Here is a 17,500-nt window from a genome sequence, read left to right as displayed (position 1 = left end):
TGGACTAGTAGGCTGATATTATGATCACCATGGACTGGACTAGTAGGCTGATATTATGATCACCATGGACTGGACTAGTAGGCTGATATTATGATCACCATGGACTGGACTAGTAGGCTGATATTATGATCACCATGGACTGGACTAGTAGGCTGATATTATGATCACCATGGACTGGACTAGTAGGCTGATATTATGATCACCATGGACTGGACTAGTAGGCTGATATTATGATCACCATGGACTGGACTAGTAGGCTGATATTATGATCACCATGGACTGGACTAGTAGGCTGATATTATGATCACCATGGACTGGACTAGTAGGCTGATATTATGATCACCATGGACTGGACTAGTAGGCTGATATTATGATCACCATGGACTGGACTAGTAGGCTGATATTATGATCACCATGGACTGGACTAGTAGGCTGATATTATGATCACCATGGACTGGACTAGTAGGCTGATATTATGATCACCATGGACTGGACTAGTAGGCTGATATTATGATCACCATGGACTGGACTAGTAGGCTGATATTATGATCACCATGGACTGGACTAGTAGGCTGATATTATGATCACCATGGACTGGACTAGTAGGCTGATATTATGATCACCATGGACTGGACTAGTAGGCTGATATTATGATCACCATGGACTGGACTAGTAGGCTGATATTATGATCACCATGGACTGGACTAGTAGGCTGATATTATGATCACCATGGACTGGACTAGTAGGCTGATATTATGATCACCATGGACTGGACTAGTAGGCTGATATTATGATCACCATGGACTGGACTAGTAGGCTGATATTATGATCACCATGGACTGGACTAGTAGGCTGATATTATGATCACCATGGACTGGACTAGTAGGCTGATATTATGTATTATTGGATGCAGCATGCAGAGCCTTTGCTCGCTGGTGCAGTTGATGCATCAATGATAAGTTATTAACACAGTGATATAAAAATCACACCCGTGTGAACTGAGTGGTGTAAGGTATTATATAGCCTGATCAGCTGTGGTCTGTCGTAATGTCTGACGTAATGAAATCACACCTGTGTGAACTGAGTGACCATAGCAACCATGCTCATTCTTTTGGTACGGACAGACACGTAAACGGACAGACACGTAAACTAACAAAGCCAGTTGTAGGAGTGGTTTACACCACTCAAAAAAACATGAACAATGGGATAGATATCCGTGTAGTTTCCAGGCTACAAGCTGCATTTCTCACCTACCGGTATATTGGAGCAGCTATAAATGTTATTCAATGGTGATGTAATGATGATGTAAAACAAACGGTGTCAAAACAAACATTAAATTCACTTTATTGTTAATGGGATTTAATGTTTGTGTTAGGGGACAAAACAAACATTAATTTCTCTTCATCGTCAATGGTCGTTTTTAAAACAAACATTGAACTAAAAACAAACATTAAACCTGAAACTTTTTCATTTTTTTTTTAGATATATATTTGTTTCGCTTTTTCTGCCTTTATTGATAGGTTGAAAGTTGACTGACAGGAAATGGGGAGAGAGATGGTGGGGAAGACATGTGGCAAATGCCATCGGTATCGGGAGTCGAACTCGTGGCATGCCGTCAGGCTGGCTCAGCAGCCTTGGTGCCCAGGCGGTTGAGCCATTATTTGAACTTTTTGATGGGCGCTAGCCCCCCTATGCCCAGCTTTGTGTGTTTGTGTGTACCACATAGTGATGATTTGATTGGCTGAGCATGAAATGTGATGTATGATCATAAGAGCACCCCTCACTTCACACAAGTGTTCTTTGTTTGTTTGTTTTTCCTCCTCACTAATGGCAGAAAGACAGGAGGTGACACAGTGGACAATAGAGAGTACAGTATGCACATGCATGATTGTCCCATCAGGACACGCCCCCCTCATCTAGACTGAGTGGCAGAACATTGAGTGTTGGAGTTTGGAAGCGCTCGTTGGAAATCACTCAACCGTCCTGCGTACCACCTGTTTCTAAATGTCACAGGAGGCAGCAAAATGTTGTGTTATTGAAAACAAGCACTTCCAAACTCTGACACAGAAAAATAATCAAATGCAGGGCATTTCTTGACAGAAAGTAGCTCATAACGTTTCTATGGTGGATTTTTATTAAACAAAAACTTTGCAGATAGAAAGAGGATAATTCAAGCTTTTCGTACAGCTGCAATGTTGGTGAGTTTAACATTGTTTAATGTAATCAGACAGGACTTTTCTGTTTGGATGAATGGGCTGTCAAGGCCAGAAAGTAGTTTTTTGCCACTCAGTGGGCGTTCCCGCATAACTTCCAGGTACGATGATGTCATGTGCATACCCTCTATAGTACCTCCTGTTGTGGTGGCCCAGGCTGTCACTGAACCACCTGGTCAAACAGAGGCCACTTTTGGCCCATTACCTAGTCAGGCAGAAAATGATGTGGAGTGCTTACTGTCAGGTGGGCATGTGGTGAACGATCTAGTCTAGTGGACCTATTACTGTGTAGAACATCCTAGTTATCAACAGAAACCCTCCCCCTGGCCTACTCATGGATTGGATCCACCCACTTCCTGCTGTCACTCCCTCTCAATCAGTAATCTCACCTGCTCTCACTCACTCCTCAATCAGTGGCCAGCTATATATACTGCCTGAGTGCCTGTCCATGCAGTCATTGTTTGTCAGAAGCAGCAGCAACAACTCCACCTGAGAGCCCTCTGTCCTGGAGCCTCAGGCCTGGGTTATTCGTCACTGAAGTGAGTTCAGTTTGTTCATGATTTGTATATTGCATTGTATTGGTTATTTGTGATAAATGTAATCCTAATCTGTTTTCCTGAAACTGTAGTGAATGTGTGTAATGTGCAGTGCACATAGTCACTTTAGTATTCTTTGAAATACAGTAGTCAGTAACTTATATTATTATATCATTATATTAGACAATATTGAATGTTTGTATTTCCCATTGTTTGTGTACTCCTCAGTGGCCTACCTACACCCCCCCCCCCCCCCCCTTGAGTCTAATTATTGTCTTAGGTACCTAATTATCTGTCTATTGTTTATGCACTGTTGAATTGTATAATAATTATGTTTCTCTTGTCTTTTTAGTAAAAACTATAACCGTGAAGCCTCACCACCTCCTTGCTCAAAGGAAAATAAAGGCTTAAACAGACCTCCTTGTCTGTATATTCTGACCGATGTACCATGGTGTGAATAGTCCATGAGCCAGTCTCAACCTAAACCTACCCTACACCCTGCCTGTACCATGGTGATGTGAATAGTCCATGAGCCAGTCTCAACCTAAACCCACCCTACACCCTGCCTGTACCATGGTGATGTGAATAGTCCATGAGCCAGTCTCAACCTAAACCTACCCTACACCCTGCCTGTACCATGGTGATGTTAATAGTCCATGAGCCAGTCTCAACCTAAACCTACCCTACACCCTGCCTGTACCATGGTGATGTAATAGTCCATGAGCCAGTCTCAACCTAAACCTACCCTACACCCTGCCTGTACCATGGTGTGAATAGTCCATGAGCCAGTCTCAACCTAAACCTACCCTACACCCTGCCTGTACCATGGTGATGTGAATAGTCCATGAGCCAGTCTCAACCTAAACCTACCCTACACCCGGCCTGTACCATGGTGATGTGAATAGTCCATGAGCCAGTCTCAACCTAAACCCACCCTACACCCTGCCTGTACCATGGTGATGTGAATAGTCCATGAGCCAGTCTCTACACCCTGCCTGCGCTTCCAACAAGAATGTTGGGTCAGGAGTGCAGGGAGAACTGTTCATTCCCTCATAGACATGGACCTATTAATTCAACCAGGCCTCAGGACCGGTCAATGTGGGTCTGCTGGCTATGCAAGGAGACATTCTGGAACTCAGAAGAGCTTCAAAGTCTCTCCCAGATATTTCCGGGCATTCAGCAGTGCCTCTAGCTCCTGAATCTGCTGTTTGACCTGTTTCAGCTCAACATTGACCACAGGCTTGTTAACGGCATACTGCAGCATGGTGGAGGTGGTGGTCTCTTCCACGTTCGAAGCAGTTTAATCATGTGATCGTCTATGGCTAGGCTGTTGCATCCTAGAGCAGGGGTTCTCAACATGGGGGTCGTGACCCCTCGGGGGGTCGCGACATTATTTTTGGGGGTCCCCAAATTATATATATATATATATATATATATATATATATAATTTCTTTTTTTCTTTTTTTTTTTAAGGCTGAACATTTTTAAATGAAGAGTTTACATAGTACATGCATAAACTTTCCTTAATTATTATATCTGGTATCACTTCATTTATGATATATTTTCTCTAATATTAAGGTTATTTTTGCAGTCGGTTTGTATTGGGGTTGGGAGGGGGCGGGGGTCGTGAGACATGGCCAAAGCATTTTCGGGGGGTCCCCAGCCAGAAACGTTGAACCCCTGTCCTAGAGAATCCTGCAACAGGCGTGTCAACTTGTAGGCTCTGTATGGAACAAAGTTGCAACAACAGATGGATCATTCTCTTGAGTAGCCGTTTAGTCGCCACCCAAGAAGAAGGTCTTGCTTTGGAAAGCCCACTCAACAAGGATTCAACAGAACTACTGAAGACTTCTTCTTGCCAAGCTGTTGGGTCAAATACGTAGTCATACGTGACGGTCTCTGTGCCAACAGTCATACGTGACGGTCTCTGTGCCAACAGTCATACGTGACGGTCTCTGTGCCAACAGTCATACGTGAAGGTCTCTGTGCCAACCGTCATACGTGAAGGTCTCTGTGCCAACCGTCATACGTGAAGGTCTCTTTGCCAACCGTAACCTGTGACTCTTCAGGGCGAATGTGTGTATTAGTGGAAGACATTGCATAGACCGTTTAGACACCTTAACTGGAACCAGTTGTATCTGCATTTGCCATGTTAAACTGAACCAGTTGTATCTGCATTTGCCATGTTAAACTGAACCAGTTGTATCTGCATTTGCCATGTTAAACTGAACCAGTTGTATCTGCATTTGCCATGTTAAACTGAACCAGTTGTATCTGCATTTGCCATGTTAAACTGAACCAGTTGTATCTGCATTTGCCATGTTAAACTGAACCAGTTGTATCTGCATTTGCCATGTTAAACTGAACCAGTTGTATCTGCATTTGCCAAATGCCCCTACTAGTGTCTTTGGCAGTGTGGGCTTATGATTTTTTATTTTTTTTATTTTTTATCCTCTTTGAATCACAATTTCAACTGACTTTGAAGAGGGAATTTTGCATGTTTGGGATGAAGAGATTTTTTTAATGTGCTTGTTGTATTCCACCTGGTCATTCAATACAAGACTGTTCCAAAAACGTTAAGTGTTCTGTATGATTGATTGAGTCCTTTGTAATATTTTCTTCATACCACCTGGCTACACAAAAAAGGAGAGACCTGGCACCCCAAAGCAGCAAATGAAACTAGGAAACCGTTACAAGTCCTATATTAATTCAGGGCAGGCTGATCTTGTCCTAATTCACTCTGTACAAAAGGGCTAGCCCAGCCATGTCATGACTTTAGATGAGGCCAACGAATACACATTCCCCAAATGTTGTAATGTTTAAGTCATCATGACACTTCTGCATCAGGCATAATTCAAGTTTGATTGTAAGAATAAAAGCAATAAAGGAATTTTAAACCAAGCATGTTTGTTTTTAATGGCCTTTCATAATGAATTACATTTTATGGTTTTATAGTTCCGACCCTTTCAACTACAGGGATACAAATTACTGTGTTTATGTGGTGGGGGTTACTGAGTATACAAATGGAACCATAAGGCTCTATTTGGTTCCATTTGTACACTCTGAGTTAATATTAACACTAATGATTTTACTGTGTATCTGGGCTGTATTATATGAACCTTTGTAAAACTCTTGCAAGCTGCTGGGGAACCACAGCAGAGTATGGAGGTCAGAAATGCAGGCTTAGGGGAAAGAAAGGGAATGCCGGGGCTGAGTCAGATGGATAGGGAATGAAGGAACCATTACCACCCACCTAAGTCACACTGACAACAAGATGTATTGTGAGAAGCAAACTGCTAATCCTTTTTCTACATTCTGATTCAGAGAGAATAAGCCTTCTACTTATTCATTGCATCCCTACGTAGAGAACTGAATTTCTGCACATACAATATTGTGTCTAACGTTACTTTCGGAAGTAGTCTTAATTGTGACAATTTCTGTTTCAGCTGTCCTCCATAGCTGCCTCTAGTCATTCTCAAACCTTACCAAGTCTTATCTTTAGGTTTCTGAAATGTCCTTTCAAAATGGCGCTCTACAGTAACGCTGTATCTCTTTTTGAAGCTGATAAAGGTGGCTTTCGATGAGGAGGTGAGCTCAGAGATGGTGGAGGTCTTCAGGAAACACCTCCAGCGGATTCGATACCCACAATCCATCTTCAGCACATTTGCGTTCGCCGCAGGACAGACGGCCCCACAGCTAATCGTGCCCAAGCAAAAAGAGAGGAATACTGGCTTCAGGTTGGTTATTTATCAGGAAAGAAATGGGGAAGTCTGCATGCTGTAATGCAACTCCAAGGCTACAACTTTAATTAGGACAACATTTAAACCCCACAAGGGTCTTCATCAGGTCTGATGAGACGTCCAGACTTCTCTCCTTCCTTCCTGTTGTATTTTGTTGTCCAGCACTGTAAAAAGCGAGGCTTTTGCACACCTACAGGCGACAGGTGCGTAGGAGAGGGTACGGTGCCCAACAATGAAAAAGAAACAAACAGCCTTCATCAGGCTACCGAAACGTTGCTGTTTCCCTATTAAACAGTTTGACGGCCGAGAATTGTTTACTCCAGTGTTCCGATGCTGCGTAATACGACATCCCCGCTATTTGTTTTATGTGTCTAAATCTCATCGCATTAATAATAATAAAAAAAGTCTGCCTCTGCCTGTTATAAGTTATATAAGTTATAAGTCGGTCACTGCATTTGAAGACGGTGTGCAGGTGTTTGTTCCTTTTTCGTTGTCCAGCACTGTCCATACCCTGAAGAAGGCAACCTGCGTGCCGAAACGATGGCTTAATAAAGTTTATAGCATCGTGACTACGAGCTGTGCGGCCTCTTTCCTTTCTTAGTCAAAGTTGTCCAGCACTGTAAAATATTTGTTGGGTGTGCGACGCGTGCTTTGCCTTGGACTATTTAATTCTTTCTTCAACTCCATGAGTTCTGGACTAACTGTTAACCTGTACACATAATCGTACACTGATTCTGGTTGCAAATCATATTGTCCTCTGGGCTATTCCTGTGCATTATGACTCAACAGTGAGTCTCTGTTTTTGGAACGGTCGGGAGAAACCTCCCATGTGATGCAGAGAACGTCGTTGGTGAAATATGCTTCTGTCTGCTACATTATCCTCCTTACAGGACGCTGTCCAAGACCATCGTCAAGGGAGCCAAGAAGGCGGGGAAGATCACCATGGGCCGCAGTGGTCAGACCACACTGAAGAAGAATGACCGAGGCAGCAGAATGACCTGGCATGATGATGATGACATTTCAAGTGAGCGCGGCAACAATTTGTACTACGTACAACAATATTTACCCCTAAAACGTCATTCACAAACAAGCCGATTAATATCCAGGCTCTAATTTTCTCCTGCCGTGCTGTGAGGCACATTCGTCGGCTACGACTGCTGGATTGATCCGTTGGAAACCCCAGGGCCCCAGTCTCTGGAGCAGAACCTACTTATGAGCGTGTCACTGTTGTTTCAGCATGACTTCTATACTATAAAACACGAAATTTGAAGAAACTACTTGTAAAACACTAAATTTTAAAAAACGACTTGTACTTGAAAAAACGAGCCAGAGAAGTGTGTGTACTGTTCACTGTTCAGAAAACCAGGAATCAACTTCTAGCACTTGGTCTCACACGGCACTGGGAGCTCCATGTATGTGTCCGGAGTGTGACCGAAGGTCGCAGTTAACTATGAAACCTTGCGTTTTTGTCACGTCATGTCAATTTTGTCAACTCAATTTGTCACGTCACGTCATATATTGGCCCAACCTGTGCCCTCTTTAAGTTACTGGTAATCTAAGAAATTGATTTTGGGTGTCCTGACCCTTTGTACAAAATAACTATCTTGTATCTTGGGTGTGTGAGTGAGTCAGTCAGGCAGTGAGTCAGTCATTTGGCCACTGTTCACATCAATAACATCATCCATCCGTTTCTGAAGAACCAGGCGAAAGGGTTTCATATCCAAATCTGGGTGTGAGTGATGAACAGAGTTGCTAGATCAGATGAAACGTAACCCTGTATTGACTAAACCAATCTTTTGCCAGGGGACCTCCCAAGGGTCAAATGAACTGCTCGTGACGGAACGTTCCGCCAATTAGAATCCAACCGGCAACCGCTATTGGTGGAACGTTACGTCAGATAAGCTTTATTATTGATATCAAACCGGATCGCTGATTTCTTTATTTCTTTATTTATTTTTGCTTGGCTTTTCCTTCTTCAGCGATCCTAGACAGGTTTCGCTCACTGCCGTTCACTTCTTGTATACAGGCGGACTAAAAAGCAGAAGAACTAAATCTACGGAGCTCTCCGTGGTTTTGATAAAACGCGCGATGTTCGGAGGTCTTTTCTGATTATTGAAAAATAGCAGATCTACAAGCTACAAGCGCGCCACCGCGTGGCGCGCTACGAGCTTGTAGGTCTGCTATTTTTGAAAAATGCGGCACAAATCTTTGAATATATATTCTTTCAGAGGACTTTCTTTTAATTTCGACGTCAGGCCTAAATAAGGTCCTAATGCATATCCAACTAGGGGTCCTTGAAATTCCAATGGTTGACTTGCATGTCCTGAATGTGTGTGTCCAGTATCGGACGACGGGGAGCCCCCGCTCAGCAGCACCTTGAGGGCGTCGTCTGTACTGTAATGTGTCTGTACTGTAATGTGTCTGTACTGTAATGTGTCTGTACTGTAATGTGTGTGTCCAGTATCGGACGACGGGGAGCCCCCGCTCAGCAGCACCTTGAGGGCATCGTCGGAGAAGTCCACCATGGAGCAGCTGGTGGAGCGCGCCTGTTTCCGAGACTACCAGCGCCTGGGCCTGGGCACCATCACCGCCAGCTCCTCTCGCTCCAAGACCGGGGAGCAGTTCAGAATCACTGCAGTGAACAGACTCTATTCCCTCTGTCGCAGGTACACACACACACACACACACACACACACACACACACACACACACACACACACACACACACACACACACATACACATACATACATCCAGAACCATTGTGAATTATGCATGGCCATGCTCAGTCTCTACCTCACCATGTTATCAGAGGCGTCTGGGAGAAATGCGAGACCCTGTGCGATATGTCGGGGGGAACAATGTGCGCGCGTGTTAGCGCTAATAACCGCCCCTGTCTATTTTAGCTCCGACTCTGAAATGGAAAGTGTTTATTTTCTTCTAAAAAAGAAAAGAAAACGCTGCCTAGCGCGAGGCCTCGCATGCGCGAGGCCCTGTGCGGCGGCACCATTCGCGCTACCCTAAAAGCGGCCCTGCATGTTATGCATAGTTTTAAACATAACATACACTCTATATACTAACTTGCCATGAAAGAGACCTCCTCACGCAACTTTGAACAAAGAGAAATGTCTTTCTCTAAATCTACATTTGTAAAAGAAAGAAGAGAGAGAATAAATTAAAAAAAACAAGCGGATTGGACGCTTTTAGAAACCTGAAGGGAATAAACATAAATCACCAAAGGCTTGAATCTACTACATTCAAAACGGTCCAGCAGTTTTCCAAACATTCCAACGTTTTTCTGCGTTGTCTTTCTAAATATACTGTATATACTGTATATTTGACTTCCTCTCTCAGTTACCCAGGGCTGCTGGTGGTTCCTCAGGCTGTCCAGGACAGCAGCCTCCACAAAGTGTCCCGTGGCTACAGACACAACCGTCTGCCGGTGGTCTGCTGGAAACACCCTCGCAGCAAAGCCATGATGCTGCGCTCCGGGGGCTTCCACGGCAAGAGCATGGTGGGACTGTTCAAGTCCCAGAATCCCTCCGCTACAGGTGAGCATGCACAAATATACACAAGCAGTTATTGTTATGCTATTGTTTATATTATATGCTGTATTAACACTTTTAGTCTACAAAAAGGATTCCATAGCAATTGTTAATATTGGATGTGTCTGATATGAAGGGTCCTTTTGGTTCCATTTGTACACTCTGAGTTAACCCATTTAGGCCTGACCTCGAAATTTAAAAAATGTCTTTTTAAAATGTATTTTTTTCTGAAAATGTTTCTATATCAGTGGTTCTTAATATTTCATGTCAATGACCCCAAAAATTATATGTAATTGTCCGCCGACCCCCATCTGAAAATATGGTGTTCCAGGGACCTCCCCTCAGAAGCAAAGATTTGAGTTAAAAACTGAAACTCTGAAAGAATATATATTCAAAGATTTGAGGCACATTTTCACTATTTTTCAAAAATAGCAGACCTACAAGTTCATATGAACTTGTAGATCTGCTATTTTTCAATAGCTAAAGTATAACATAATGCTTAAAACACCAAAATGGGGTTCCCGCCCAGAATGGATTAAATTAACCCTCAGGTTTTCCCTGTGCTCCTCAGCCCCGGCTTCCTCATCAGAGACTTCCAGCAGTCTAGAACAAGAGAAGTACCTTCAGGCCATCCTGGACTCCATCCCCATCTACTTCAAGACCAACGGCAACGACACCTTGTCTAAACGCTCCATGATTGGCCTCTCTCCAGGTAAAACCCTGAGTGTTTAACTCAATACTCAGTGCAAAATGGACCCGTTGCGGTCCATTTCGATCTGTAAGTCCATTCTCCAAGTTATTAGGGTTTATCTGATAGAGCCAGATACAGTACAGTGTACATAAACAAACTGAAACCGGAGCTATACAAGAATGCAAGCGTCACAGTGCTTAAGGCAGATGCTAATTGGCCCTTGAAGGGCTTTTGTGAAAATAAGATTAAAAATGCAAGGTCAAAAGGACGTAGAATGAGCACAACAAAGTACACATGAGTACATCATGCTCATCCAATCAGCTCTAAGGTGGTTTTGGTCTATGCCCATTGGTCTATGCCCGTTGATGATGCCCAGAACTCAAGCAAATGCCCGTTGAGCTTTGCCTCGACCCAAATGAGCCAAGCAAAGTTTGTAGAGTAGGTTAGGTTGCCTTTCTGAGGCTAAGTAGTTAAGAGGCTGTAGAAAACGAGATTGCAGCTACAGTATGCCAACTATTACCAATTACCAACTATTACCAATTACCTTGCAGTCTACAAGGATGAGACGGGTGCACACACACACACACACACACACACACATACATACATACACACACACACGCACGCACGCGCGCACACACACACACACACACACACACACACACACACACACACACACACACACACACACACACACACACACACACACACACACACACACACACACACACAGTACAATAAAACACGCATGAGTACAGGATTGTCACTGAATTAACCAAAATTTGGCAAGTCTCTTAAAAATGGTGAATTTGGCATCATATTTCAAGTCGTCAAGTATGAAGTTCCAGGACTTCATACTTGACTTTCTCACTCCTCGAGGTTATCTCCTATTAATCGTTGGAGTTGATGTGATTGATTTCCTTGGCCGGGGAATGTGGTTACGAGGCTGTTCTTGGAGCGCCTTTTCCTCCGATTCGAAAAAATATGCAGACCGTTGCGATTTCCAAATTATTTTTGTGTGCGGCCAATAGCCATTAAACACTAATTTGTCTTTTTTTTGTTCTGGTCATTGGCTTGAATTCAACCGCTTATCTTCGGGAGACTTCCGCTACTGTGTCTTCATGTGTATGTGAGACGCCTGCATCTGCATGTTGGTTGGTTGGTTGGGAAGGAACTGTGGTACAATATAAGGTTATGTAAGAGCAAGGAGGTTATCCTGGGGTGACGCCACCATTCATTTGTCTCCTTACACTTCACCTCATTCCGTCCGTACGCTGGCAGGACCCGTGTGACCAGGACTCTAAAGCCAGAGTTACAATATACCGTTTCACTCACCGAAGATATCAGCTCTATACGCTAACAATGTGTCACAGTGCTACGCTTTGTGAACGTGTAGATTTGCTATTTTTCCGTGCGTGACAGACGTGCGACTACAACAGGATTCTAAATCCCCGTATAACCCCATATATAACCCCATACAACCCCATATATATCCCCATATAACCCCTGTGGGAAGTGGGTGAAACGTCATTAGTGCCATCCACGTCTGAACTCTAAGCAGATCTAAGACTGCAGGGTTCAGACGGAGTTCGTTCTTAATTTGGAAATAGGATTCCCTTTTTATCTCTGCAGCGTCGTCACAGTGCAGGTTCAAACACAGTTGACAGTGTGAGTTTGAGCCTAAAGACTTTGAAACTAAAGTTTCCATTGACTTTATCACTGAACCATCTTTCTCCTTCCTTGATTCATGTTAACACATTCTGGGCGGGAACCCCTTTTGGTGTTTTAACCCATTTTGGGCGGGAACCCCTTTTGGTGTTTTAAACATTGTTATAATTTAGCTATTTTTGAAAAATCGTAAATATGTGGCGCAAATCTTTGAATATATATTCTTTCAAAGTGAATGTTTTTAACTCGGGTCTAAATGGGTTAAGCATTCTGTTGTACTTTGGCTATTGAAAAATAGCAGATCTACAAGCTCATAGCGCGCCACCGAGTGGCGCGCTATGAGCTTGTAGGTCTGCTATTTTTGAAAAGTCGTGAAAATGTGGTGCAAATCTTTGAATATTATTCTTTCAGAGCGAAAGTTTTTAACTCAAATCTTTGCTTCTGGGGGGGGGGGGGGTCCCTGGAACAACATATTTTCAGATGGGGTCGGCGGCCAATTACATATATTTTTGGGGGTCCTTGACATGAAAATGTTTGAGAACGACTGACATAGAAACATGGGGTTTTTAAGAAAACTGTCAGGATTTATAAGACATTTGTAGAATCGGTCTCGGTCAAAATGGGTTAAGCTCAAACTAAAAAGGGGAATAATGTCCTGTCTATGTATTTGTTCTTCAGGCAGTGAAAGGCGGAGCTCCAGGATGCCAAAGATGGCTCCTGTCCACTTAGACATCCCATTCTCAAACAGCTTCACCAGAGGTGGTGAGTGACTTACTACTCAACACATACCATACCGTGTGCCTTGACCAGTGTGATAGGTCGTTTTTCACTGCCTGTGGCTGTAGAGTACAATTTACAGTACAATTTACAACATGTCATACATTGTCACATCAATATTGAAATGAAATGAAATGAAATGAAATTATTACTATATTTACCCAGGGTAACTGGACTAAGCATCAGATACTTGTTTACAGCCAGGCCCTGCTCATAGAACATTTCATGGTAGTGGTTCAATGCCTTGCTCAAGGGCACTTCAGCGGTGGTAATTTTAACGTGCCGGTCCGGGGATACGAACTGGCGACCTTCCGGTATCAAGACCGCTCCGCAAACCGTTCGGCCACCGCTGCCACTACTACCACTACTACCGCTGACACCATCTCCCACTCCACCCTCCTCGAGCGACTAGCATCCATTGGCATATCTGACACACCCCTAGACTGGTTTCACTCATACCTCTCTGACCGTACTCAGTTCATTCAGCTCAAATCATTCACTTCCCATCCCTCCCCCATCTCCTCCGGTGTTCCCCAGGGCTCCGTTCTTGGCCCTATCCTATTTATCATCTATCTCCTCCCCCTTGGACAGATTTTCCGCAAATACAACATCCTTTTCCACTGTTACGCGGACGACACCCAGCTCTACGTCTCCTCCAAACCCTCTTCCGGCTTCCCACCCTCCTCCCTCTGTACCTGTTTGCAGGAAATCAAGTCCTGGTTCACCTCTAATTTCCTCAAACTGAACAGTGACAAAACCGAGGTAGTCCTCATTGGTTCCAAATCCACACTCACCAAGCAACCCAGTTTCACTCTCACCATTGACAACTCCTCAGTTTCCCCCTCCCCTCAGGTTAAGAGTCTGGGTGTCGTCCTCGACAGTACCCTATCATTCCACATCAACACCACCATCCGGTCCGCCTACTTCCACCTCAGAAACATCAACCGCCTCCGCCCCTCTCTAACTCCCCCACAGTGCCGCAATCCTGGTTCACTCTCTTGTCACCTCCCGCTTGGACTACTGTAATTCCCTTCTTTTTGGTCTCCCCCACAAACTTCTCCATAAACTCCAACTGGTCAGAACGCTGCTGCCCGTATCGTTCACCAGAACCCCTGTCAATCAGTCACATCACCCTGTACTTCACCAACTCCACTGGCTCCCCATCAATACCGCATCGACTTCAAGATCCTTCTCCATACCTTCAAGGCCATCCATAATCTCGCCCCCCCATACCTGTCTGACCTTGTCCATGTAAACATCCCCACCCGGTCTCTTAGGTCTGCCTCCTCAATCACCCTGAAAGTTCTCCCAGCCCGTCTCTCCACCATGGGGTCAAGAGCCTTCAGCCGCTCTGCCCCCACCTCTGGAACTCCCTCCCCCCTGACATCAGAAACATGGACTCTATCACCATATTCCAAACTCACCTCAAAACCCACCTGTTTAGGCAGGCATATGGCTGACCTCTGCTGCAAGCTGTGCCCTAGTTTTGTTTTGCTTTTGGGCTGTGTTTTGTATCGGCTGTTTTTAACCTGTACGGCGACCTTGAGTGCCCTGAAAGGCGCCTTATAAATAAAATGTATTATTATTATTATTATTATACATTGTCACAGTAGGTACAACATGTCTGGGTATCATGTTGGCCTTGATTGAATGAACTGCTTCATGTGGTATTCTGTTGGGAAGACAACCTACAACTAATGATGTGGGTCAAGTGTTCAAGCATAGACACACAATAACATAATATACTCATAACATACTAATTGGCACTTTTAAGATTAAGGGATATGATTGGACAACAATATAATTGAAGAGGATATAAGCAAAGGATATCTCAACAGAAGGATATTCCAACAACACTCATCTGCTCCAAAAGCAATACTTTATTGACTTAGTTTTTGTATACTAACTTTAGGAACGCGTTTCTAGGACCCTCGTCAACGCCAAATAAGGGCAGGTGTGTCAACAAAGAGTGCGCGCCGTCCGCTGTCGACAAGCCATGGTGAACAGAATAGGTTAACCACCCCGTTTTGAAACTGCGCATGTAGGACGTTGAAGTGCACCCCCCTCGCCCTAGAACGATCGCAGATTGAGTAGGGTCCTAGAAACCTTATCTATCTTTTTAACCTGACCTGGTATATCAGTGGTCTGAATGTACAGTACCATAACCAGGCCCTGTTGTGATGTAATGTAGCCTAATGGAGCATGACTGTCTGGTCTGGTATGTAAAGCGGGTGAAGGAAACGTACTCATCAGCAGGAGGTAATGTGGTCATCTAGGTTGTTGCTGCATACGTACATCACATGCCATCGCTTTATTAGAGGAGGTCAGGGGGGGAATTCTTCTAAAGCTGACTCTGCAGTTTTTTGTTTTTTTGTAATAGTTTTCTTATTAAGATAGTAAGATGCATAACTCTGGAATGGTTGGTCGCAGGACCGTACTCCCTATTTGTTGCACACAGAATTGCAACACTGCCGACCAGCATTTATTTGGAACTGTTTTTTTTAGTGCATTAAATAAGGGAGTTTATGATTCTTAACGCTCTTACTGTCATTTCTACCGTGAACTGAGGGTCATCATACTTCTCGTCATCGTCATCATCCGTCATAACAATCATGACATAACGGTCATGCATGTTCATGCATCCTAAAAGACTCTTTTTTTTTCCCACAGCTGGTGGTGAGACTAGCCCAATCAGTGGTCTCTCTGAAGGACTGTTTATCTGTTGTTATGGTCAGCAGGCTGTATCGCAGGGTTCCCCAATAGGCGGCCCGCGGAGCGCCACCCTTGTGGCCCCTGGAAGAATTTCCAAAAAACAATAAAAAAAATAAGTTTTTTTTTCTTTTTTTGTTGGGGGTCCCAGATAAATGGCATTAAATTGGGGTCAGTAGCCTATGCATGTCAAACTGGGCATCCTTTTCAAATGGGGTCTTGCCTGAAAATGAATTTTCAGGGCTCGACCTCGTGCGTGCGGACTCGGCCCCCAGCCTGGTACCCTAGTCAAAATATGGCCCTTGAGGAAAATTAATTGGGGGAACCCTCGGTTTACTGTGCAATCTCCATCTGATGTTGATGTGATTTTATTTCATTTTCTTCCCTCCCTCTTCTTCTCCTCTTCCCTTTGTACTCATAACCTCACAGTTCTTGGGTACAGAGGGGGGATAAACTATTCAATCACTCACAACAAAAACCTACCACTCCTCAGGGGAGAATCCTCAATCAAGGTATAGTGAAACTATCTCTGTTACGCCAGGGCTCCACCGGGCGCGTTGCGTCTCCGTCGCGTGCGTCAAAAACGCACCGGTTCAATTTTAATGCACACGTCACGCAACGCAACGCAACGCAACGCAACGCAACGCGGGCAGTGGAGCCACCCTTCATTGATTCAAAAGGGAACATTCCCTGACGGTGACGGAGACGCGACGCTGACGTGCCGGTGGAGCCCTGGTGTTAGATGACCCCCCCCTTCCCTTCCAGTAGACCTGTCAATAACATCATCATGACTTGATTATTTCTTACTTCACTAACCCCAGCAGTGGTTCTCAAAGAGGGGTCCTTGAGGGGGTTCCCCCCCCAACAAAATGATTGATAGTTAGGAACCAAGTGGACCTTACAGGTCTGTAACTGACAGTGTACAAACTAAGGGAACCAATGCATTTGGTTCCATTTGCACATTCCATGTCCATGTTTGAGAACCACTGCACTAACCGACATGTGTACTTTTCTCCTTTCCACCTTGACCTGCGCTAGTCCAGCGGCACGTTGCAAACTCTTAACACAACTCTTGTCATGCAATACTACTAATCTTGGCTTCCTGTGTGGGTAACCTCTGGGAGCTGTGGTTTCTCCAGTGCAAAGTGGTGTCTCTGATGTGGCCGTGTGCATTGTGAATGTGTTGTCTCAGCAGGGCTCCGTGTGGTCAGTCAACTGCCTGAGCCCAGATTAGGAGGGAGTTTGCCTGCTGGCAGCTCAGCTCTGATTGACGGAGAATGAGGGCCCCCTTTTAGGGCCTGCAGTAGAGACAAAATGTGAAAGTAGTTTAAATATGAGCTTGTAGATCTGCTATTTTTTCAATAGCTAAATTATAACATAATGTTTAAAACACCAAATAGGGTTCTTGCCCAGAATGGGTTAATGGCATGAGTTCTATGAAAGGTTTCTTTTTGCATCATGTGGCATGTGTTTATCTTTCATTTATAGTTAAGTTTATTGGAAGCCTTGTACTTAATAACTACTTAATATAGTACCGTGTAGCCAATTCTAGCATTGATTGATTGAAGTATTTATTACAGTACATTTCAAGCACAACTCAATACAAAAACTGTTAACTGTGC

General features: G+C 44.1%; 1 protein-coding gene and 1 long non-coding RNA gene across 3 annotated transcripts in view; both read left to right on the top strand.

The window, feature by feature from the left end:
• Positions 1-17,500, top strand: part of sbf2 (SET binding factor 2) — a 185,299-nt gene that overhangs the window by 144,117 nt on the left and 23,682 nt on the right. The window contains 9 exon segments of the mRNA XM_079496397.1: positions 6,311-6,486; positions 7,380-7,513; positions 8,951-9,155; positions 9,843-10,039; positions 10,605-10,745; positions 13,071-13,154; positions 16,308-16,318; positions 16,321-16,390; positions 17,074-17,084. Of these exon segments, the coding sequence (XP_079352523.1) occupies positions 6,311-6,486; positions 7,380-7,513; positions 8,951-9,155; positions 9,843-10,039; positions 10,605-10,745; positions 13,071-13,154; positions 16,308-16,318; positions 16,321-16,390; positions 17,074-17,084 (1,029 nt within the window).
• LOC306920352 lies at positions 2,624-5,324 on the top strand. Of its 2 annotated transcripts, XR_013789647.1 has the most exons (3): positions 2,624-2,752; positions 3,102-5,164; positions 5,235-5,324. It is a non-coding gene; the product is annotated as an uncharacterized lncRNA (long non-coding RNA). The 2 variants fall into 2 exon arrangements; XR_013789648.1 differs by having other exon boundaries at positions 3,102-5,324.

The sequence above is a fragment of the Electrona antarctica genome (assembly GCF_951216825.1).
Source record: "Electrona antarctica genome assembly, chromosome: 3".
NCBI lineage: Eukaryota > Metazoa > Chordata > Actinopteri > Myctophiformes > Myctophidae > Electrona > Electrona antarctica.
This window is presented reverse-complemented; position numbering and strand designations above follow the sequence as displayed.